This window comes from Girardinichthys multiradiatus, chromosome 10 (assembly GCF_021462225.1).
Source record: "Girardinichthys multiradiatus isolate DD_20200921_A chromosome 10, DD_fGirMul_XY1, whole genome shotgun sequence".
Classification (NCBI taxonomy): domain Eukaryota; kingdom Metazoa; phylum Chordata; class Actinopteri; order Cyprinodontiformes; family Goodeidae; genus Girardinichthys; species Girardinichthys multiradiatus.
Window position 1 is genome coordinate 10,738,780 of NC_061803.1, and position 24,827 is coordinate 10,763,606.

Sequence of the window (24,827 nt, forward strand, 5' to 3'; positions counted from 1 at the left end):
AACTTCATTTGGTATAAACAAGGCACTCTGTCATCCAAGGCAGGAAATTGGTGAAAAAACTTTAGTGTATTATGTCTGCTAATACAGTCATTGTATAGTCTAATGAAGTAGTGACTATTGCATTAACACAAATGTGTCCTGTTGTATGTGTGTTTCCATTAAGGCTTCACGCCACCAGGGATGGACAGATCCTCTCCCGAGAACAGCCCGGTCCACGGATTAGTGCGGCAGACCTCTGTTACTACTGGAGCAAATATTCCCATCATAACAGAGCTTGGTATGATTGCTGCTGAATATTTAATGATTGATAAGATAACTCCATAACCTCATATTTCTTTAAAGTAGTCTTACTATTTGAGGCTGCTAATGTGTGGTTAACAGTGCTAAAAAGTGGATTTTGTGTAAATATGTTTTTCCCCTTCTTGACTTATACCAGTAACTGTTTTGTTCCTTAACACTTGTCTAGCGCCATTAGCAAAGCAAGGCAAAAAAGTGCCTGTGATTTTATTCAGTCAGGATAAAAGCAGTGGGACCAGCATTCAAATGATAACTGAGCTGGGTAAGAAGCGCCTGTGTGCTGTACTGCAGTGTTGTAACTGCTGCTGCCTCCATATCAGCTTTTTCTCTTGATTTCTCTTTGCTGCACAAGAAACTCAGTCCATTTCCATGGCATCACTTTGAGCACATTTTTGGTTCTGGTTGAAATTGCCTGTCTTGTTTTGCTCCCCCTCTCCCTATCTCAAAGCAAAATGTTTCCCTTTTATTTTTTTTCTGAGAATTACAGGGCCTTTGATCCCTTTAGAAGTCCTTGTGGCTGTTTTCGTAGGATCTTCTGTCAGATCACATTCTCTGGCCCGTGCCCTTCTTTCATCCCAGCTCTGTCCATATGACTGGCATTTATTTCTATGCTCACAGAGGGAGCAGTTCTCTCTAAACTAAATTTTGCATCATTACTTTCTTCCAGCTACTGCATGTGTTTTTTTTGTGCTCAAAGACATCTTTAAAAAAGGTTCTGGGGCAACCAGTTACTTTCATTTGACATGACATGCGAGTAGAAGTAATTGGAAGTTCTGTCTTGGATTTACAAGACAAACAATGGCATATTGGTTTTACTGATACTGACCTTAAGGAGGGCTTTGAATTTAGGCCCGGAACTTTGACAATATGCATGGTGTCCTGAGTGTGCATGAATCCCCTGGATATGGAGTGTGGCAGAGGCAAGTAGGCCATATGACTAAGTACAAAATCAAAGGCAGTCATTTCAGTTAAATGGAGAGACATATTTGGAAACAAATCAATTTAAAATATAAGAATATTCTTAATACAGTCCATATCTGCAGCTACTGCTTGTTTTGCACATTCACTATGCTTTGTGTCCTCCCTTTTCATGCAAGGAATTGCTTGACCCATGCCTTTTCAAGTCAAAAACCTTTCCATGGTATCTGTTTTTAGTGAGAAGCAAGCAAAGAAACAGAATTTGAATAATTCATAAAATTAAAATTTTTTTTTCCCCTTCCGTCAGTTAATGACTCGAATGTTCAATTTCTGGACCAAGACGATGATGACGATCCAGACACAGAATTATACCTCACCCAGCCTTTTGCCTGTGGGACAGCTTTTGCAGTCAGCGTGCTTGACTCCTTAATGAGTGCGGTAAGTCAGGAAATAAAAAGACAAGACTGACTATTTTCAGAGTACAACTCTGCAGATTCGCACAAAGCCGCAGTCAATGGGGAAATTTGCCCACACTGTATATGTGTCTAAATCAAGTTTCAAGTCTTTTTGTTTTGTTTAATTAAGTGTGACTACAGTGTAATTGCCAGACTCGTGTCCCATTCCTGAATTTTGTTGTAGCCATATGTACTGAGTTAGATGATCCTCATGTTGGTTGCTAAAACAAAACATGCTGAACACGATAACTGGTCGATGCGTTAGGTATAGTATAATCACACTAATATTGCAGATAATGACATACTGATGGAATTATTGGGTGTTTATGCAAAAATGATTATTTTTTCTCATTCTTAGGATGTATGTGCTCTTTGTACTGTAAAACATTCATAAAAAACACAAAGGTAATTTTTTAAGAGCATTACAAATACATAATAATCCCGATAGTTTTTATAATTTTTTTATCGAGCTGTTGAAATTGTACATATTAACCAGATGTACATATTAACCAGATGATTGGATCATTTTTTAGGTAAAGAATTTGCTTGTAAAATATTAAATCCATGGTGCACGGTGGCGCAGTTGGTAGCACTGTTGCCTTGCAGCAAGAAGGTCCTGGGTTCGATTCCCGGCCTGGGGTCTTTCTGCATGGAGTTTGCATGTTCTCCCCGTGCATGCGTGGGTTCTCACCGGGTACTCCGGCTTCCTCCCACAGTCCAAAGACATGCCTGTTAGGTTAATTGGTAACTCTAAATTGACCTTAGGTGTATGAATGAGTGTGTGCATGGTTGTTTGTGTGTTGCCCTGCGATGGACTGGTGATCTGTCCTGGGTGTACCCCGCCTCTCGCCCATAGACTGCTGGAGATAGGCACCAGCTCCCCCGCGACCCACTATGGAATAAGCGGTAGAAAATGACTGACTGATATTAAATCCATGAAATTAAAAATGGGAAGAAATTTAAATTTAGAAAAAATAATATTTATGTAATAAGGTCATAGATTCAGGCAGGCAGTGCCATTTTTCACTCCAAGTATCTATGTATACAGTCTTAGCGCTCCTGTATATTTTGTCTCAGTTGTTTTAAAGTTACATTGTCTTGTTGCAAGATATTGGAAAAAGGAAGATTTCATGGGGACCAGGACATTTTTTGTTCTTGCTCACAAGAGGAGGCAACCGCAGTGAACAATTAATGAATTACAGAAGTATATGTGCTAATTATCCACATTAAGCAATTCTAGCATTCATTTACAGTCATATTCCATAAATTAGAATTTGCGCTCTGATGAGGCTTGTTTTTCAGATTAAAAGTACATTTTGAGAATAACTTTTAAGCAGGTATTTAACATAATTTTCAATAAGCCCACAATTCTGTAATAAAATCATGTTTTTATTGATCTGATGTAATATTCTAATCTTCTAAGAAATTAAATGTCACGTTTTCATTTTCATTAGCCGGAAAATCATCATAACTGACAAAAAAACAGCAATCTGTGTGTGATGAATCTATATATGTTTTACAAAGTAAAATAAATTACCATTCAATAATATACCTAATTATTGAATATGACTGTATGTGGTAATTATCCTAATTTACTGTTACTATATGTGGTAACATTCCTATATGTCTTAATATTTATAAGAGCTTAGGCAAGTTTCCACACCCACATAACCAATTTCCTGTCTGTCTTCAACAATACATTAGTATGAGAAGAATAACTGTACAAATAAATAGAAATTTCACAACGTGTTAGACTTTAATGTGACTCTTTTGGTTGTTCTTGTTGGTAAGGAAATGCACTTTATTCTTTTAGGCATAAAAAATTGATTTAGGTTCAAATTTTGTAAAATTGTAAAATTTTGAGTGGCTTACGGCCACAAACAAATACATTTGTGGTATAAAAGGGGTATTAAAAGATTTGTATAAAAGGTATTTAAAGGGGTTTGTTGATTGGTAGTTGTTCATGACCTTTGACCTTTTCTAGAAATCAGATTTGGACTTTTTAGTCATGACGTTTGAGAACCCCTAGGCTACAATATGAGATTTAAAAAGACACGGTATGTTTTCATATGAGGAAAAACGGCAAAGTACCTCCATCACACCTAAAAAAAAAGCAGCCCAGTTAAAACGATAAATGACAAGGCTGGAACTTCTAGTGCGTTTGATGGCTTCATTTGTCTGCCTTTCAGTTTGAGTGAGGTTAGAACAAAGCTGCCTTCAAGTGTGCTCCAGTGTAGACAAAGGTAATGCAACCTAATGGACAGCCCTCATCCATCATCTTAGTCAATAGTGCTGTCAGCAGCCGAGGGAGATGTCACATCGGAGCAGAAGCGTGGGGAGATGAGGGACTGCACTGTGGAGAAAAGGGCAGACATTTCCCCTTGTTAAAATCAACAAACCAATAACTGGAAGAGCTGAAAGAGTAACAACTGAAGTACCCGGCATAAAGAAAGAGATTTCTTTTCCCAAATAATTGCCTTAGATTTTCCCAAAGATTGCACAGATGAAAGTTGTGATGCCATAGACTCTGCTGTGCTCTATGGAGTTAGATACCAACAATCAACCTGTCCAGCATCTTGACAAGGTTCAGATGTGACTGTGATTCCATTTCCTGAAGGATTTACCCCCTCCTCTATCTTTCCGCAGACATACTTCAATGATAATATCCTCACCCTGATCCGGACATTGGTAACAGGTGGTGCCACGCCGGAGCTTGAGGGTCTGTTGGCTGAGGAGAATGCATTACGTGGTGGCTACAGCACACCACAGACCCTGGCAAACAGGGACAGGTGTCGAGTGGCACAGCTGGCCTTGTACGACGGGCCCTTTGCTGACCTCGGGGTAAGTGAATTGTCCTATCCCCCGCTGGGTTGAGGCCGTCTTTGTCTACTCATATTATGCATTCAGCCTTCAGTGGAAGCCTTATAGGGTCATGATACAGTGACCTCCACACTTATGCTCATCCCAAAGGTAAATATTTAAAATGCCTTAATATAAATTAATATTTTATTTCAGTAGCATAGGATTACTCTGATAATTTAGTAAATTTCAACCCTAATTTCAGTTCATTTATTCAGTAGGGAAACATCTCATCAATAGTTTTTTTTTCTCTTTTGCTAATAGGACAACACTCACATACCATTTAACAAGGTTGGAACATACAGAGAGAGGGATCTGTGAAGAGTCAACCTCCAGAGTCTCTTTTCTTCTCACCTCACCCTCAGGTCTTCTATAGGATTTAGATCACAAGGACTGAGTTTTCCATGGAAGAAGGCCCATTTTGTGTCTGGTGAACCACTACTGTGGTGATTTAACCATATGTTTGGTCTAATTAGAATACTGAAAGATGCAATGATGCCCTCTTTTTAGCTTTTGAGCAGAGAACAACTGGTCTGGTTCATTTAAAATTTCCTATTATTTCAAAGAATTTGTCATTCTATGCAATCATACAAGGTTTTCAAATTGGAAGAAAAACAGACCCACAACATTGCAGATCCTCTAGCACACTTTAAAGTAGGGATGAGGTACTTTTCCACTTATTTATCTGTTGTTTTACTCCATGCCTACGTGACTTACTTGGTGCTGGAAAGGTCAATCTTAGTGACATTTGACCAACGTACACAGTTCCAGTTAAAGTCCTGGTAGACTTAGTTCTGGCATGCCTCGCATACTGCAGTTTGGCATGTAAATAGTGTCTAATGGTTGTTATGGAAAACTGGTGACCCCAAGATGTCACTCAAGAAGCAATTTATACAACCAGATGGCTCTGAATGGTTTTTAGCCTCCTCCTTGTCCTACTTACTGTGCTTAGAGTCAGACTTAGCTACTTGCCCAGTCTTGTTTGTCACAGTTTCATTATTTTACTTTTAAATCATTGCTGTGACTGTTGATATGGGCATACATCAGCCAGTAGCTATTTTCTTGTTGCCATTTCCTAAAGTATGAAGGTCAGCACAGATCTGCCTTACCTGAATAGCATGTTATCTAGTCTTTCCCATTCTAGGACCCTGTGTCACATAATATTTTTTGGACCTTGTAATACCAGAAATTTATGGATTACTAATTAGAACTTTCTTGACTCTCTGGCCATTTGAAAGTTATGTTTAAAGAGTCAAAAGTTTTTTCATTTTATAGAAATTGTAGAAGGTGCCAATAAGGGTGCCTGTGATAAATTTATAACATTTCTTAAAATAGGAAAATAATGACAGACTCATGCGGAGCATTTGTTGTCGAAAAGCTCAATCTTAGTTCCATTTCACAGTACACACTTTGAGTTAAGAAAATCCTCCGTTACTTTTGTTTTATAGGAATTTTAGTTATTTCTGTAAAGCAAAAAGGTATATACAGGTCCTTCTCAAAATATTAGCATATTGTGATAAAGTTCATTATTTTCCATAATGTCATGATGAAAATTTAACATTCATATATTTTAGATTTATTGCACACTAACTGAAATATTTCAGGTCATTTATTGTCTTAATACAGATGATTTTGGCATACAGCTCATGAAAACCCAAAATTCCTATCTCACAAAATTAGCATATCATTAAAAGGGTCTCTAAACGAGCTATGAACCTAATCATCTGAATCAACGAGTTAACTCTAAACACCTGCAAAAGATTCCTGAGGCCTTTAAAACTCCCAGCCTGGATCATCACTCAAAACCCCAATCATGGGTAAGACTGCCGACCTGACTGCTGTCCAGAAGGCCACTATTGACACCCTCAAGCAAGAGGGTAAGACACAGAAAGACATTTCTGAACGAATAGGCTGTTCCCAGAGTGCTGTATCAAGGCACCTCAGTGGGAAGTCTGTGGGAAGGAAAAAGTGTGGCAGAAAACGCTGCACAACGAGAAGAGGTGACCGGACCCTGAGGAAGATTGTGGAGAAGGGCCGATTCCAGACCTTGGGGGACCTGCGGAAGCAGTGGACTGAGTCTGGAGTAGAAACATCCAGAGCCACCATGCACAAGCGTGTGCAGGAAATGGGGTACAGGTGCCGCATTCCCCAGGTCAAGCCACTTTTGAACCAGAAACAGCGGCAGAAGCGCCTGACCTGGGCTACAGAGAAGCAGCACTGGACTGCTGTGGTCCAAAGTACTTTTTTCGGATGAAAGCAAATTCTGCATGTCATTCGGAAATCAAGGTGCCAGAGTCTGGAGGAAGACTGGGGAGAAGGAAATGCCAAAATGCCAGAAGTCCAGTGTCAAGTACCCACAGTCAGTGATGGTCTGGGGTGCCGTGTCAGCTGCTGGTGTTGGTCCACTGTGTTTTATCAAGGGCAGGGTCAATGCAGCTAGCTATCAGGAGATTTTGGAGCACTTCATGCTTCCATCTGCTGAAAAGCTTTATGGAGATGAAGATTTCATTTTTCAGCACGACCTGGCACCTGCTCACAGTGCCAAAACCACTGGTAAATGGTTTACTGACCATGGTATCACTGTGCTCAATTGGCCTGCCAACTCTCTTGACCTGAACCCCATAGAGAATCTGTGGGATATTGTGAAGAGAACGTTGAGAGACTCAAGACCCAACACTCTGGATGAGCTAAAGGCCGCTATTGAAGCATCCTGGGCCTCCATAAGACCTCAGCAGTGCCACAGGCTGATTGCCTCCATGCCACGCCGCATTGAAGCAGTCATTTCTGCCAAAGGATTCCCGACCAAGTATTGAGTGCATAACTGTACATGATTATTTGAAGGTTGACGTTTTTTGTATTAAAAACACTTTTCTTTTATTGGTCGGATGAAATATGCTAATTTTGTGAGATAGGAATTTTGGATTTTCATGAGCTGTATGCCACAATCATCCGTATTAAGACAATAAAAGACCTGAAATATTTCAGTTAGTGTGCAATGAATCTAAAATATATGAATGTTAAATTTTCATCATGACATTATGGAAAATAATGAACTTTATCACAATATGCTAATATTTTGAGAAGGACCTGTATATGTTGACAGAAAAATGCCTGAAATGGAACTTTTATTTAACTTAAATTTTTGGACATTTTGTTTTTATTTAAATACAAATGTTTGTATTACTTCCAGCTATCATTTGACTTAAAATTGCATTTTCATGTTAAAAGTCCCTTTACGTCAGCTGCCAAATCAGATTGGCTTAGGGTCAAGCTGTCTGCACTGTAGTTTTCAAGTGATTGTAATGATATTGCTTTATTAGATATGGTCATCTCATCAAGGCTTTGGTATGGCACAGACATCAGTAACAAAATAACTATGTAGTCAATTCAATCCCATAAAGACAGATTCCTATCTGATTCTAGTTATCAAACAGTATGGTCAAGATCAGTTTATTATTTTTGGTAAAAACGTTTTCTATCTACGCAGACTCAGCCGATTGCATTTTGCACACCTGTTTCCTTTATACAGCTCTGCAAGCACATGGTTAGCATTGTTCTGGATTTGATGATGTTCATGGGTAAAGTCATAGAAACACCTAAAGAAACCTAAACATTTAACTAGCAAAAGTGTCATTTAATATATATTTTCTGACATGAAGATTTCCATTTAGAGTTTGCTCTTGCTTTTAACATTTTATTACTCTGTTTTATTGTTGTCTTGCAGGATGGTGGCTGTTATGGGGACTTGTTCTGTAAAGCCCTGAAAACATACAACATGTTGTGTTTTGGCATCTATCGCTTAAGGGATGCACATCTAAACACACAAAGCCTGTGTACCAAACGGTAAGGAGGCATCATAGCATTAAGATACATTAAAATTAAAAAGAAGACAACACATTTCATTTTTGTCTGCATTATATTCTTGTACTGAACAGAACCCTTGCAGAAGTATTTACAACCCATGAACTTTTTCACATTTTGTCATGTTAAAATCTGAACCACTCCATTGTCACTCTCAATGTATGTTTATGGTTACCCTGCTGGAAGGTTAACCTTCATCTCAGTAGTCTCTAACCCTTGCCCTGTGTATAGCGCCATCCATGTTCCACTTAACTTTGACTAGCTTGCCCATGCCTGTCACTGGTGAAGAAAACCATCCCCACTGCATGATGCTACCACTGCCATGCTTTATCATGGAGGTGGTATGTTCATTGTGAGGCACAGATTTAGCTTTCTCCTGTGTCACTACATGGCTCAATATAATATTAGAGCAGCTGCACTATATACAGAGGCTACAGCCCTCAACACAGTTGTCCTGTTTGATTTCTGGGTCCAAGCCATTTGCTGCATATCTTCCCCTCCTCTCTCCTTCTTCCTTTCCAGCTACTAAGTCTACTAGTGCCACAAAAACCTTAAAAAATAAAATAAAAAGTAAAAAGAGTTAGCTTTTGCCCACACATAATGTTGTGCATTTAAGCAAAAAAAAAATGTTTTTGACCCCATCAGAACTTCAACATAGCTTTCTTTCAACAATGGCTTTCTTTTTTCAGAAAGGCAAGATTTGTGTATTGCACATCTAAAAGAGACCTATGGATGTTGTTTGTTCACTATGTTATGTGACATATCTCTGAGGTCTTAACAAAACAGCTGTTGTTTTATGGAGGTTAAAAATGCTTTACTAATTAAGAGAATTCTAAAGGCAGTCAGAATCAGGGATTTTATTTAGGGGTATCAGAGCCAAAGGGGCAAATGTATCATTTTTCTTCCAGTTCACAATTATGTGCTATTTTTTGTTGGTTTGTCAGGTAAAACCCAATGAAAATTCACTCAAGTTTGTGGTTGTAACGGGCACCACATTTGTCCTCACATCTGGTCAATTTCTTCTCCAGGTACGTCATCACCAATCCTCCGTACGCATTTGAACTCGTGCCCTCTGACCTCATATTCTGCCTGATGCAGTTTGACCACAATGCCGGCCAGTCGAGGACCAGCCTCTCCCACTCTTCCCACTCCTCGCACTCTTCGAGCAAAAAGAGCTCTTCTGTCCACTCAATTCAAACCACCAACCGCGCCAACCGTGTCAAAAGCAGGGACTCACGAGACAAACAAAAGTATGTGCCCCTCTAAAGCTGTCTGTCCATGTCTGTGACCAGTGCCTGCAGTCAGTGTTGTCCTGTGTGTTCTTCGTCGAGTCTCAGACAGACTGTAAACTGCATCTGGCTTGTTTGTGTATGTTCGTCTGAATGACTATGTAGTATGAGTATGCATGCGTCTCTTGTATGGTTCATTTTGCAGTAGTTTGTGTGTTTTTGTTTTTCTGTTGAACAGGAGAGGCTCGTTAAACAATCAAAGTAAGAAACAAGCAGGGTTGCAGTAATTCCTCATTTCTTCTTTGACTTTCTCCTCATCAATTAGATTTCCCCGCCTCCTCTAAAGTAAGGGTAAATTAATTAACCTGAGTATATTTTAATCCCATTCGGGTGTAAATAGATTCTGTTCATCCTTAATGTCAGAAAAGCCCCCGGAAGCTTCCTGCAATTCAAGATAATCTATTTTAAACTAATTCCTACATTTGGTTTGCATGAGAAGGTTTATGTGATTACAATATCTACATAGCCACCTGAAGCTAATCTTTTCCATTTTGAGACACTTGCTTTTTTTCAAATTTGGGAAATTTAGGCCTTGAAAGCAGAATAATGTTTTTGTCTTATATGTGTCATATTGTTATGATTTATTATGCATTGTGGAACTTGCAATTTCTACAAATTTTAAGCCACTTAGCTATCCTGCAGTTTTTAAGTGTTACATTCTTCCATCACATCCTTTTCTCACTTCTTAACATCCCATCTTTCATAAAACTTGCATTTTGATAAAACTAAGATGAACTTTTTTGTACTTAAACTGCACTTTAAAATGACATGTCTTAAAAATGTATATATTGTTTAAAAATATTGTATAACTTTTTCCCTAATACCTCTTTATTTCTTTTAAAATGATTAGTTTTTCATTCAGTCACAACTGCAACTAAGAAGTATTAATTGTGTCAAAATATTTTGCAAGTAGAAGCTGTTGTTAATAAAGTTATGCCCAGATTTTAAATATGTCTCTACATCTGAATGTCTTTTAAATTTGTTTAGCTTATTTATTTTTTACACAGTACGTTTGTGCATGATATTTACAGATTTTACTTACAATGTGGAGTATCAGAAGTAACATTGGTTTCAAAGACTTATTGACATTTTAACGCTGCCCAGTGCAAATTGAAGGTCTGGGTTAAATGAAGCTGAAAGGAACGAAAATATCAGCAAATTGCAGTCATTTATTCTGCCATTGCAACAGAGACTGTTGTCTAAGGGTCTGGATGTATAGATTCTTCAAAGACATGCACAGCTAAAATCTCCTTTAGCCTTCTAACTCTTGCCCGCTGTTCCAAAGGTTTTCAATTCAATACAGTTTATTTATATAGCACCAATTCACAACACGTCGTCTCAAGGCACTTCACAAAAGTCAGGTGCATACATTTCAATTAATCCTAACCATTGAACAGTGCAGTCAGATTCAGTTATTTATTCAAATTGGATAAAAATATTTTCTTTGTAAGGAAACCCAGCAGATTGCATCGAGTCAGAGACTTACAGCATTCCCTCCTCCTGGATGAGCATGTGGAGACAGTGGACAGTCACTGGCGTTGACTTTGCAGCAATCCCTCATACTGAGCATGCATGTAGCGACAGTGGAGAGAAAAAACTCCCTTTTAACAGAAAGAAACCTCCAGCAGAACCAGACTCAGTGTAAGCAGCCATCTGCCATGACCGACTGTGGGTTTGAGAGAACAGAGCAGAGACACAAAGAGAACAAAGAAGCACTGATCCAGGAGTACTTTCTATGGGAAGGAAAAGTAAATGTTAGTGGATGTAGCTCCTTTAGGCGTTTCACCTAGAAAGAAAGAACAGATAAACTCTGAGCCAGTTTTCAAGGTTAGAGTCTGAAAGAGAGCACATATAATTAGTTACAGTAAAAGCTCAGTCAATTGCCATGTCTAGGAGAGAGAAAGGGTTAAACACTAAAAGACAGGGCTATGTGGATCATCGGTAAAGGGTGAGCATTAAGTTGTTGCCAGCAGAAGCTCGGACGATTCCCCTCTCCAGAAAGGTGTCACAGGTAGACACAGAGTCAGGCCAGGTGTAGCTTCTAGGAAGAGAAAAGAGGGTGAACAAAGTTAAAAGCTGAAATAACACTAAATAATGCAAAATTGGAGAGTAGTGTGAGAATGTAGCGAAGAGGGTGAAAGTGGTCATTATGTCCTCCAGCAGCCTAAGCTTATAGCAGCATAACTACAGAGATAGCTCAGGATAACCTAAGCCATTCTAACTATAAGCTTTATCAAAAAGGAAAGTTTTAAGTCAGCCTTAAAAGTAGACAGTTTGTCCATCTAGAGCCCACTGATGGCCAGTTATACTAAAAACCACAAGGATTGGGATACCTCTCTCTGTCAGACTGATTATAACCATTGGAAAAGAGAAGGGGTCATACAGGTAGCAGAAATGGAGGGTGTGTTTGCACCTCAACCATAACTGAGCCGATTTAGGCTAAACCTGACTCCCCCTTACTCCAACCAACAGGGAGGGAAGAAGACGGAGGTAAAAATAAGGAAGATAGCTCAGGATAACCTAAGCCACTCTAACTATAAGCTTTATCAAAAAGGAAAGTTTTAAGCCTAGCCTTAAAAGCAGACAGGGTGTCTGCCTCACGGACTAAAACTGGGAGCTGGTTCAACAGGAGAGGAGCCTGATAACTAAAGGATCTGCCTCCCATTCTACTTCTAGAGACTCTAGGAACCACCAGTAAACCTGCAGTCTGAGAACGAAGTGCTCTGTTAGGAACATATGGAACAATCACATCTCTGATGTATGATGGAGCTAAATCATTAAGGGCTTTATATGTGAGGAGGAGAATTTTAAATTCTATTCTGGATTTAACAGGGAGCCAATGAAGAGAAGCTAAAGTAGGGGAAATATGATCTATCTTTTTAATTTTCATCAGAACTCTTGCTGTAGCATTTTGAATCAGCTGAAAGCTTTTAACTGCATTTTGTGGACATCCTAATAGTATAGAATTACAATAGTCCAGCCTTGAAGTAACAAATGCATGGACTAGTTTTTCAGCATCTCTCCTGGATAGGATATTTCTTATTTTGGCAATGTTCCGGAGGTGAAAGAAGAAAATCCAAGAAACCTGTTTAATATGGGATTAAATGACATGTCCTGGTCAAAAATAACACCAAGGTTTTTTACTTTATTATCGGAGGTCAATTTAATGCCATCCAGGTTAAATGATTGACTAAGCAGTTTCTTTTTTAAAGACTCCGGTCCAAAGACGACAACTTCTGTCTTGTCTGAATTTAGAAGCTGAAAATTTGAAGCCTTCCAAGTTTTTATGTCTTCAAGACATGCTTGTAGTCTATCTAACTGGTTGGGCTCAGTAGGATTCATTGATAAGTAAAGCTGAGCGTCATCAGCGTAACAGTGAAAATTTATTCTATGCTGCCTGATAATTTTACCTATTGGAAGCATATATATATAGTAGAGAGAATTGACCCAAGTACTGAACCTTGTGGTACTCCACAATTAACCCTGGAGTTTTAAGGTGATTTATCATTTACATGAACAAACAGGAGTCTGGAGTTTGGAGTTTTGATATCTTCTCACAAAGTAAGATGTAGTTTGCTGGGATTTTATATGACAGACCAATACAAAGTAATGCATAATTATTAAGTCAAAGAAATATGAAACATGGTTTTTATTTTATTTTATTATTTTCACAAATAATCCCATAAATAAAGCTTAAAACCAGCTGTTTTGTGAAAGAGAGGATTGTTGGAGAGAACTGCATCAATACAGCATCATGAAGACGGTGAATATCTCAGTTGAGGAGAGCATTAATTAGAGAAGCCACCTAGAGCCCCAATTGTAATACTGGAGGAGCTTTTTGGATCTGCTTCTCAGGTGGGAAATTTGTTGACAGGACTATTGCACAGACCAACAGCTCTGTGCAATAGTTTAGATAAAAGAATATTAACATGTTAACATGGCACGGTCAAAGTCCAGACCTAAAGACAATACAGTTAGGAATTCGTTTCAAAAATCTGACTGAGCTTAAGCTATTTTGTAAAAAAGAATGGGCAACAATTTCATTCTATGGATATGTAAAACTGGTGGAGACATATCAGAAAACACCTGCATCTGTGAGTGCTTCAAAAGGTAGCTCTGCAAATAATTGATTGACGGGGAATTAATAAAAATGAATGTCACATGTTTCATATTTTTATTTTGTAAATTTAACAACCAACCATGCATCATTTTAATTCCATTTAACATTTCCACATTGCTTTGTGTTGTTCTACCACATAGAATCTCAATATAATAACCTAAAGTTTGAAGTTGTAATGTGACAATGTTTAAAGGATAATGATAGTCTCTTAAGGTATTAAAGCTTGTCCAATAGCAGTTGCTGTTGGTGCTATAACTAAAGACCTGGAGGTAACAACAACAAATAAAATATTAAAGTATGTTTGTGTTTAATTGAAAAACTCAATCATCTCAAACATCAATGCTTGAAGGATACCTATTATAAGTAGTCAGAAATAGTTTTGATGTGATCTGTTTATTTACAAGGCAGTTTTGACATGGTTTGAAGATTCGGACAGCAGTGCAAATCTAGGAATCTATGTCACCTTTTTTCTGGAGGAAAGAGATGGATGTGACTTTCCAGAAGACATGTTCTATAGGTCAAACAGCAACCAAAAAAAGATGATGATAAAACCACCTTAACAGTTGCTTGGTTTTCACAAAATGGAGAAACCAAGCTGCTTCAGTGAATAAAGGTTTGGTTGTAGATTAGGTTTTGGTTCTGTTTGAAATGTCCTGAGACAACAATCCATTTGTAGGAGTTGTATTTGTTCTAAATATTGCGTTCTTTGCTTGCAGGCGGAAATCCGATTTAAACAGATGACTCCCCAAACAACCTTCAATCTTTCTACCTCAAACTTTCATTCAATCTTTTACTTTATCTTTATTATTAAATTTTTTCTTTCTTTTCTGCAGTATAGAAAAGTGACAAATGTAAATGAGCAACAATAAAAAAAAAAGTGTCTGTCCCTACATTTGTAGAGCAATGTTGCCTTAAACCATGTACTGTATATGCAGTATGTCAGCTACTGTGCCCATCAGACGTTTACTGTCAGTGACATAAAGGTTAAATACATTTTGGGCTTTTAATGATCTGTTTGAGTTGTACTTTTTGAAAAGTGAACTGATCACTGGCAAAAAACTTCAACAAATTACAAAAAACTTAATTGTTGTGTACAGAAGTTTAAATTTATTTAGATTGTTTTCTGACTGACACAATCAAATTTGCACATTTGCAGCTGCCATGTAGCCAGCTTTTAGGCTTAGGGAATCGATTTTTGATAGGGTTGAGGTCAGGGGCCACTCCAAACACTTAATGCTAGAATGCTTTATTCTTCCCAAAGCCAGTCTTGATGTGTGCTAGGAAATATTGTTCTGTTGGAAGACCTTAGTGTGTCTAAATTTCAGTGTGTCTTAACTTTTGATTTGGTAGGTAGTTGAACAATTTTAAGGCACCTCTCCTTCATTATTCCACAATTTTTGTGCAAGCCACCAGTACCAGTAGAAAGCGACCAGTATAAAAACAGACCCTTAGCATGATGCTATGACCACACTGGTTGACAGTTGGTACAACGTTCATTGGTCTCCAAGCTTTATCTTAAAACCTCCAAACATAGTTTCTGTCTTGTGTCCAAGCACCTTTGCCTTTGTCTCGTCTCACCATATAACTTTCCCTCAGAAGACATTTGACGTTTGAGCTAGCTGCCAATTTCAGTCAAGCTTGAAGGTGTCGATTTTAGAACACATACCCTACCTCTTAGCCAGTAGTGATGGATTTAATGTGCACAGTAATATTTGTGTTCCTAACCAATGTCCTTTTATGTCAGATTACAGTTTGGGTCAGATGGATAAAATCTAGACACAGGTGGGTGTGCAACAGGACAAAGATCTACAACAAACTGTGTTTGGAATGGCTAAAGCAGGCTAACACTAAGTTTCTGGAATGGCTTCAACCTCAGTCCTGTTAAATATTAGACTAGGGAGTAAACAATGTAGATGATTTTTACAGCCTTTCCCTTTAACACATTTGATGGCAGAGATATTCTGAGGTATTCTCTTTACAAGTGCAAACCTTTATATTCTCCCTGTTTTTTAAAAGAAAAATGCTTAATAAAGCCTGCATTTGTTTTAGTTCAGCTACTATATATGCGTAGTGCAGTTGGTATATTATCTGCATGCTACATTGGGTTTCAGTACAGCTTCTTTAGCAATTTTCATGAAAAATGTAAAGATGCTTTGGAAACGCTACAGTGGGTAGATGCATTATAACAGCAAACCAGAATCTTCTAACAAGATCAGTTTCTATTTTCTTGAGATAATTATAACATTCTTTTTAACCTTTTCTATATTCACATGTAATACATTCATTAGCCTTATTAGCTTCTTATCATCATGCTGCACAGCTGTCTGTTAATAATCCCATTTAGCTTACATATAGTGTACTACTTCTTTTTCTGAACTGCAACAAGGATCAATAGAGTTGGCCAAGGTATGGAGATAAATAATTCTGCATGATGTTAAATACTTCACTGAGCACGATCATGTCCTTGTTGACATTTTGCCCTCTGAATCTGCATCAGTAGTGCATGGTTACTATGATACATGCAGCACATCTCACATTAGGATTGACTGTAGACTGTGTGTTTGCAAGCAAATGGTTTGATGCTGATTCACTTTGCATTATATCACATGATGTTTGATGTATCATTCAAAATATGTATCTACTTACACATGTTAATGAAGTGTACCCCTGCAACTTTAATGACAAGTAATGTTGATGAAAACGCATGCCTATGGATCTAACGGACGGGTGCATCTTAAATATCTTGGAAAAGTTAGTTAATTTCAGTAGTTATAATTTCAAAAACAAAACTATATATATATATATATATATATATAGTTTATCACACAGGGGTATAAAAAGAAAATTATTAGATTTTTTTGTTGCCCAAGCAGCTTTTTATAGCACACATTTTTCTTCCTTCCACTAAACTTTTAATTTATATGCTTGGATACAGCATTGTGTTAATAGCTAGATTCTTTAGCAATGACCTTTTGTGGTTTACCTTTTTTGACATCTACTGTTTGACAAATGATTGATGGTCAAATGTCAAGTCGGTGATTGTTTTAGGCCAAAACATAACATTTCTGTATTAAAAACCTTTTTTTTTGTCTTCTATAATTTTCTGAGAAACTTAATTTTTGAGGTTTACATTAGTAGTAAGCTATAATCATCACAATTAATGAAAATAAATGCTTGAAATATTTCTTTCTGTATAACAAATCTACATAAGTTTTATTTATTTTTTTTAATAAATACATTTTTCAATGATAATGTAATTTATTGAAATGCACCTGTATGGTTAACCACAAGAAACTGTGTACGTCTAGTCACTTCATTATTTTGAAAATGCAACATTGAGCCCAAAACCTGATGCTCCTTCCAAAGTAAAAAAAACTATACAAGTAGACAGTGCAGGGAAAAATAAGGTTTCCATGACTGCAAATGCAGTAATGTGAAAAATAGTTGTAGGACCACCTTTGGCAGGAATTACTTAAAGTGTCATTTTCTGTATGACATTATCAGATTTCACATTTCACAAAACCTTCTTTTTACAACATTGTATCATTTCATTGAGTATGCATGGATTCATTCATAAACAGCTCCCTTAAGGTCCTGCAACACTTTTTCAGTTGGGATATTTAATTGTATATTTGCTGCTACACTTGGGATTATTGTCCTGTTGCATCATCCAATTTTATCCTGGATTGCTGGCATCACATTTGGCTCTAGGATGCTTTGTAATACTCAAAAATGTCAAGGTGCCCAAATCCCAAGGCTGCCAATTAAGTCAGAATCATCATTTCTCCAGTACTGTGCTTGACACTTGCTGTAAGATGTTATAATGTGTTTCGGTTTTGACACAGCATGATGCTGTGTTTTAAATCCTGGTAGATCTGTCAAATAATTGAAAACTTGTTCCAATCTTTTCCTGCTTTTACTGTCATTAGCTTTAACATCGAACATGCTGACTGAGATCTATAGGGTCTGACATCAATTTCTCTGGCCTTCAGATTAGTAAACTCAGACATTTGATAAGGTTCCAGACTGCTCTCACATTATGTAAATAATCATCCTCGTCACAGAGAGATGGACATTAGATTGTTTAGAAAGGTCTCTATAACCCTTCCTGGATTGATGGAGTGCAACAATAGCTTCTCTGTGGTCACTGTTTATGCCTTTCCTTGAATTGTGTTAGCCCCACAAATGAAAACTGCACAAACTCCTGGTCACACTTGTTGATGATCAGTTAAGCATTTTTGATAAGCAGCATCCCTGTCCTTCTTAAATCCTATGGAAGCAGCGAGAATATTCAATTTTTTTTAAATTAGCCAATATTTCTTCATGTTTAATGGAATTCCTTCAAAAGTTTTTTTTGAACAGACTAGCCGTTGTTATCCAATGAACGTACCTGTATTCATGTTAGAATTCCTCTAGGTCCTCACAAAAATCAGGTTTTTCGTATACAATGCTAACCTACACCTCTGTGTGCATTTTAAAAACCAAAGTAGTTTGATGATAATGACTGAAATCCAAACAAACCTCTGTGTAGCATTAATGGTCTGATGTCCCCCCTCTTTTTTTGTCTCTGCATGATTACGGTTCTTTCTCAGAAAAGACATGGTTTACAGATGAGCCAGAGAATACCCGCCTGAGGAACCTACAGATCAATCCTGTGAATACTCTCACCGTCAATCCAGTCGGTCACAATAAATCCACCAGTAGCTTGATCCCAACCATCAGAGAAGCCGAGGACGAGTGCTGAGCTCAAGACTCCATGTCGACATCTGGACAACCTGGTCATCTTGAGAGGGTGTCAGTGTGGACCTTGGATCATTTCTTCACCTGCAAACATATATTTTCAACCAGACAAACTGCTTTTTTCTTCCTTCATCTTTGCAGCAATGTAATGCCTGAGCTGATTTAGAAACATGAAGACAATCGTGACTATGACTTACTTTTCAGTTTGCACAGCAGTGACCAGACTCCATGACTGTTTCTTTGCTTGTTTATTTCATTTTGGGGAATGAGGGTCATTTGAGAAGAGCAAAACCAGAGGTGATCATATGCCTTGTTGGATGAAGGACTCTAATCGTAAAAGTTGCCTTTTTCAGCTGTACATGAACAATTAATCCATTTGAGTCACATAGTCTGGTTGAAGTATTCTGTACAGTTTGTTAGAGTGTGTATTTTACATCCAGCTGCAACCCCCTAACCCATCCCCCATCACCACAGTGGCATTGTTGAGGTCTGATGCTGCGCACCATTTACCACAGGAGTTGGACCTTGGATCTGGGAAATCCAGTTAGGGTTGGAAATTAGCACTGGCCTAATGTGGATAAAGTGATGGATACATTTCATCAGCCCACAGGCCACAGGGGCAGGTTTGCAATTTAATTAGATGTTTTATAAAATTTGCCTGCAAGAGACATCAATGCACCTGAGCTTCAGTTAGACTGCTGCAAATGCCATTATTTGTAAAAGTGAATAGTTTTGTGTCGTTACTTTCCTGGTAAGTGGTTGTTAGAAATCATGAAACTTTCTCAAGAGGAGCCAAAGAATGAAGTTAAATTGTATTTTTTTTAATGAGAAGCAAAGAAAGCACTAACAAAGACCCTTTATGTGAGTGGCTAGTTTTAGATGAGAGCAGGAAGTCATAGTTTTGTTCTCAATGGCAGCAACATGTTCTGAGTATTCTGGCCCTTTACCATTGGATGCAATTGCAGTTTTGTACATTTTGTAACCCAAATTTATTTGGACATTTTGTAATCACTTGACGACCAATAACAGATCAAAATACTCATCCGAGAACCATTTCCAAACCTTTTCCACCTTCACGGGGACATTTATGGTGTGCCATTCAACAGAAAAACAAATCTGTTAGAAGGACAGAGGCATTTGTTTTTTAAATGCAACAACCAGGCTTCATTGGTGTGCTTACTGGTCAACAGAAAATAGTTTGAACCAGATTTTGATTAAAGTTCAGCATTTTAAGTCTTCTTTGGTAGGAGTGTATCAGCATCCCCCTTCTTAAGTTGGCATTATAGTTTTTGTCCAGACTTTGTACAATGAGACCATTTTGTTCTTTTTAACCTCTCTGCAAACTATAGTTTTAGCAAAAGGATGTAGGTGAGCAAATGTCAAGGAAGTACTACAATAGAACACTTAAACTTTATTTGTGATAAAGCCTGAATATTCCAAGTTCACAGCATGTCGGATTTAGTTTTTCTGTCTTAGGACCCAAGGAACTCAGGTGCAAATGGCGCGCAGCATGGCACTTGGTGATTTCTTTGCCATTTGGAGCTAATTCACAACATTTGTAACAGTTAACATCAGCCAGTGTCCAAATTAAAATGGCATGTGGCTCCAGCCTTATGTCTATTCACATGTACTTGTCTTATCTTTGCCTTTTCAAGTCTACAAATGTTTTAAATGCTTATTAGTTTATGTTGCAAACCAAAAACCCCAAAATATCACTACAAATAAAAAAAACAACACTGTATTTTTTTATGTTTTATGATAGAGCTGTTTTGTCCATGATCAATTCATTAACATACAACACCATAGACAGTTTCTATGATGGAGCATGGCACAATATTCCAAGTTTGTAGACGAGTGGATTTTTTTTTTTTTATAAGCCACATATCGCATGAAGTGGGCACTTTTAAGTCCTCCTTTGGCTGTAAGCACTGCCTGACACAGGATTGTCTTGGAGGAAATGAGGCAACTTGAATGTACTCCATGACCAATCTTAATGCCATGATCGCTTCATTGCATGGATGCTCGACAAACAGCTCTATCATAAAAACTGGCATGTGTCCAGAAATCAGAATTTTGATCAATCAAAAATGATCTTGAACATGACTTTTAAATCAACAAATATCGTTGTTTTAGTATCAGAGAATGAAGAGCAATCATGTCTTATTTAAACAATGGAACATAACTATATTGGCACTGTTGTCACTTTACCTTAGGATCCATGGACGGGAAGTAAAGAAGTAATAACAGTAAATGAGATTCTGAATCCACATATGATGCTTCACAGCCTTGCCTAGAATTTGTGTTGGATGTTCAAGGAAAAAAAATAAGGCCTGTGACATTTTTACTGGCGCTGAGAACATCCAAGCTGTCCATCCCTCAGTGCCAGTAATGTGCCAGGCAGTGCTGAAGCCAACGGAGGACTCTACGAAGACCCACTAATGCGAAAAGAGGCATCTAGTTTTGCTTTCTCACTATGAGTAAACTATCTTTTCAAACATCTTAAAAACAGCTTTCACCACCATTACAAAGCAATGCATTACATGTAAATCTGTAAAACTTAATGCAAACTATTTCTCTGTAGCGTGTTCCTGTTTGACGGTACCTGTGGTGTTGAGACGTGTTCAGCATTGCAGACTTGCTTGTAATATTTTTGTGCATTTTTCAGCACATTCACTCATCAAACAGTGACAGTTCTTAGTTGATATATACGTCACTATACACAGAAACAAAATTATTGTCTTGTATAAATTTGCTTGTACATAAACTGTACATGATTTCATTTTGTATTTTCACTAATTAAAAGCAGATGTATTGTGTTCTACTAAATGATTTGTCATGTCTTCACAGATTTTTTCTCTTTTATAATTGAATATAGAGCACATTACAGAAACAGAGGGACAATATAAAGAAAACAGCTGGTTTCTGTTATCTAAGCAGATCTAATGATCTAATGATCTGAACTCTGAGGATAAAAGGATGATAAAAACACTCCATGTTCTCACCTTGGGAAAGAGAGCACCCATTATGTAGCTTGTTAACGATTTTGCACACTGTGACATTGTGGGAGACTGTCAGCATGCCAATAACATTTACAGCGTAACACCTCCTAGAGAGGCTGCTGATTTTCTGGATCCTCCTGCCAGCGGCTGTGTCACCTCATCCTAGCAAACAAACACATTCAGCCCTCCCTCTAAGATCGGAAACAATACCTGCACTAAAGGGGAGAATGTTTTTCACAATATTTATTTTTCACAATAAATTAATGTAAATGTAAATGCAGTGTCTTGCCAAAGTATAAGAGGTACAAAAATTTTCACATTTATCATGATAGAACTGCAAAATTAAATATATTATATTTATATAAAATATATTTTATATTTATATAATATATATATATATATATATATATATATATATATACATATATGACTAAAAGTTTGGACACACCTTTTCATTCAAAGAGTTGTCTTTATTTTCATGACTATGAATATTGTAGCTTCACACTGAAGGCATCAAAACTATGAATTCACACATGTGGAATTATATACTGAACAAAAAAGTGTGAAACAACTGAAAATATGTCTTATATTCTAGGTTCTTCAAAGTAGCCACCTTTTGCTTTGATTCCACATGTGTTAATTCATAGTTTTGATGCCTTCAGTGTGAAGCTACAATATTCATAGTCATAAAAGTAAAGGAAATTCTTTGAATGAGAAGGGGTGTCCAAACGTTTGGTCTGTATTGTATATATATATATATATATATATCCTTTTGTGGCCAATACAGCATCAATTCATCTTGAGAATGACATATACAAGTCCTGCACAGTGGTCAGAGGGATTTTAAGCCATTCTTCTTGCAGGATAGTGGCCAGGTCACTACGTGATACTGGTGGAGGAAAACGTTTCCTGACTCGCTCCTCCAAAACACCCCAAAGTGGCTCAATAATATTTAGATCTGGTGACTGTGCAGGCCATGGGAGATGTTCAACTTCACTTTCATGTTCATCAAACCAATCTTTCACCAGTCTTGCTGTGTGTATTGGTGCATTGTCATCCTGATACACGGCACCGCCTTCAGAATACAATGTTTGAACCATTGGATGCACATGGTCCTCAAGAATGGTTCGGTAGTCCTTGGCAGTGACGCCCCCATCTAGCACAAATATTGGGCCAAGGGAATGCCATGATATGGCAGCCCAAACCATCACTGATCCACCCCCATGCTTCACTCTGGGCATGCAACAGTCTGGGTGGTACGCTTCTTTGGGGCTTTTCCACACCGTAACTCTCCCGGATGTGGGGAAAACAGTAAAGGTGGACTCATCAGAGAACAATACATGTTTCACATTGTCCACAGCCCAAGATTTGTGCTCCCTGCACCATTGAAACCGACGTTTGGAATTGGCATGAGTGACCAAAGGTTTGGCTATATCAACCCGGCCGTGTATATTAACCCTTTTGGAGCTCCCGACGGACAGTTCTGGTGGAAACAGGAGAGTTGAGGTGCACATTTAATTCTGCCGTGATTTGGGCAGCCGTGGTTTTATGTTTTTTGGATACAATCTGGGTTAGCACCCGAACATCCCTTTCAGACAGCTTCCTCTTGCGTCCACAGTTAATCCTGTTGGATGTGGTTCGTCCTTCTTGGTGGTATGCTGACATTACCCTGGATACCGTGGCTCTTGATACATCACAAAGACTTGCTGTCTTGGTCCCAGATTCACCAGCAAGACGTGCACCAACAATTTGTCCTCTTTTGAACTCTGGTATGTCACCCATAATGTTGTGTACATTTCAATATTTTGAGCAAAACTGTGCTCTTACCCTGCTAATTGAACCTTGACACTCTGCTTTTACTGGTGCAATGTGCAATCAATGAAGACTGGCTACCAGGCTGGTCCAATTTAGCCATGAAACCTCCCACACTAAAATGACAGGTGTTTCAGTTTCATTGTCCAACCCCTGTATATCTACTATAGTAGCTGTGGAAATATGTTTAGGGTCGTCGTCCTGCTGGAAGGTAAATCTCTACCTGATCCTCAAATATTTTGCAGCCTCTAATAGGTTCTGTTCCAGGGTCACCCTTTTATTAAAGCTATTCAGTGGTGGGCACTGCTAACCAAAACGTTTTTTACTAGCTCATATAAGCCCAGGTGAGCTCTTTTTACTGACTTACTGACTTCTGAACTAATTTGGCTGCACTAGATTTCATTTTGGGGTGTCAGAGTCAACGGGCTGCATATTTGTGCACGCCACACTTTTCTAACTTCTTTGCAAAACAAATTTTAAAATATCGGGTAATTTTCCAGCCACTTTACAATTATGAACTCTTTTGTGTCGGTCTATCACATAAAATACCAATGAAATTCAATGAAGTTGAACTTTGGTTGTAGCATGAAAAAAATTGGAAAAGGTTTAATGCTTGTGAATATTTTTACAACCTGTCAAGTCAGAAGTAATATTTTTCATTCAGTTCAAAGCTTATACATGAACAAACACACACAAATCCCCAGTTGCCCCTGAAGACCACTCTTTTGCCCAGCTTACACGGGTGATAATAGTTTCCATGACAATGCAGCTCTCCAAGTGCATTAATGCCAGCCTGGATAAACAGTGATCCTTTACCAAAACAAGGGGGTCATTACGGCAGCTTGTCAAATCAATGCCGAGAGTGTCCTGGCTGATTAAGGCGTCCCCTCTCAGTCCTGACACAGTGTCAATATTGGCTGGCCTGTAGCCGCACACTCCCATGATTGGACTGAAATGCCCATCAGTCAGGCAGCTGAGCTGGACTAATGATTCCCTGTGCTGCCTATTAGAGAGACATGACAATTTAATCCTGTGGGCCAGGCGAGGAAAAGTGACCTTGGTGCTTTATATTGAGGCTGAGGTAAATTGACAAGAGCAGATAAATCTTTACCTTGGGCTATTAACAGAATTAAACAACAACAAAGACAGAAGGTTCTTTCTCTGTTGTTGTGTTTGGATGTGCCTTTTCTTATTCCAGTAAATTAGGGCTCCAACATATTTTTGATGTAAATTCATATTCCAGACTTCTATAGGCTTGTTTTTTTTTTTTTCAGATTTTTCTACAATGGGTAGAAAGGAAAGGACGAAAGGAAAAGCAGGACACGAAAGAAAAAAAGGGAGGAAGGAAAAAAGATCACAACAAAGAAAGAAAAGGAGAAAGGACACAAAGAAGGAAAGGAAGAAAGAGGTATAAAATAAAGAAGAAAAGGAAAACTGAAAGGAAGGGAGCTATGGTACAAGGAAAGAAAGTATAGAA

At 38.1% G+C, this 24,827-nt stretch overlaps 1 protein-coding gene across 24 annotated transcripts in view; it reads left to right on the forward strand.

Moving 5' to 3' along the window:
- Positions 1 to 21,365, forward strand: part of LOC124875148 (calcium-activated potassium channel subunit alpha-1) — a 143,674-nt gene extending 122,309 nt beyond the window's left edge. For 8 of the 24 annotated variants that reach the window (XM_047377050.1, XM_047377053.1, XM_047377060.1 and 5 more), the window contains 8 exons: positions 164 to 277; positions 467 to 559; positions 1,523 to 1,653; positions 4,317 to 4,511; positions 8,254 to 8,372; positions 9,419 to 9,640; positions 16,186 to 16,205; positions 18,392 to 21,365. In XM_047377050.1, coding sequence (XP_047233006.1) covers positions 164 to 277; positions 467 to 559; positions 1,523 to 1,653; positions 4,317 to 4,511; positions 8,254 to 8,372; positions 9,419 to 9,640; positions 16,186 to 16,205; positions 18,392 to 18,543 — 1,046 coding nt within the window. In that variant the 3' untranslated portion in view covers positions 18,544 to 21,365. The other 16 variants (XM_047377054.1, XM_047377055.1, XM_047377056.1 and 13 more) reach the window with 5 other exon arrangements.
- The last annotated feature ends 3,462 nt before the right edge of the window (positions 21,366 to 24,827 follow it).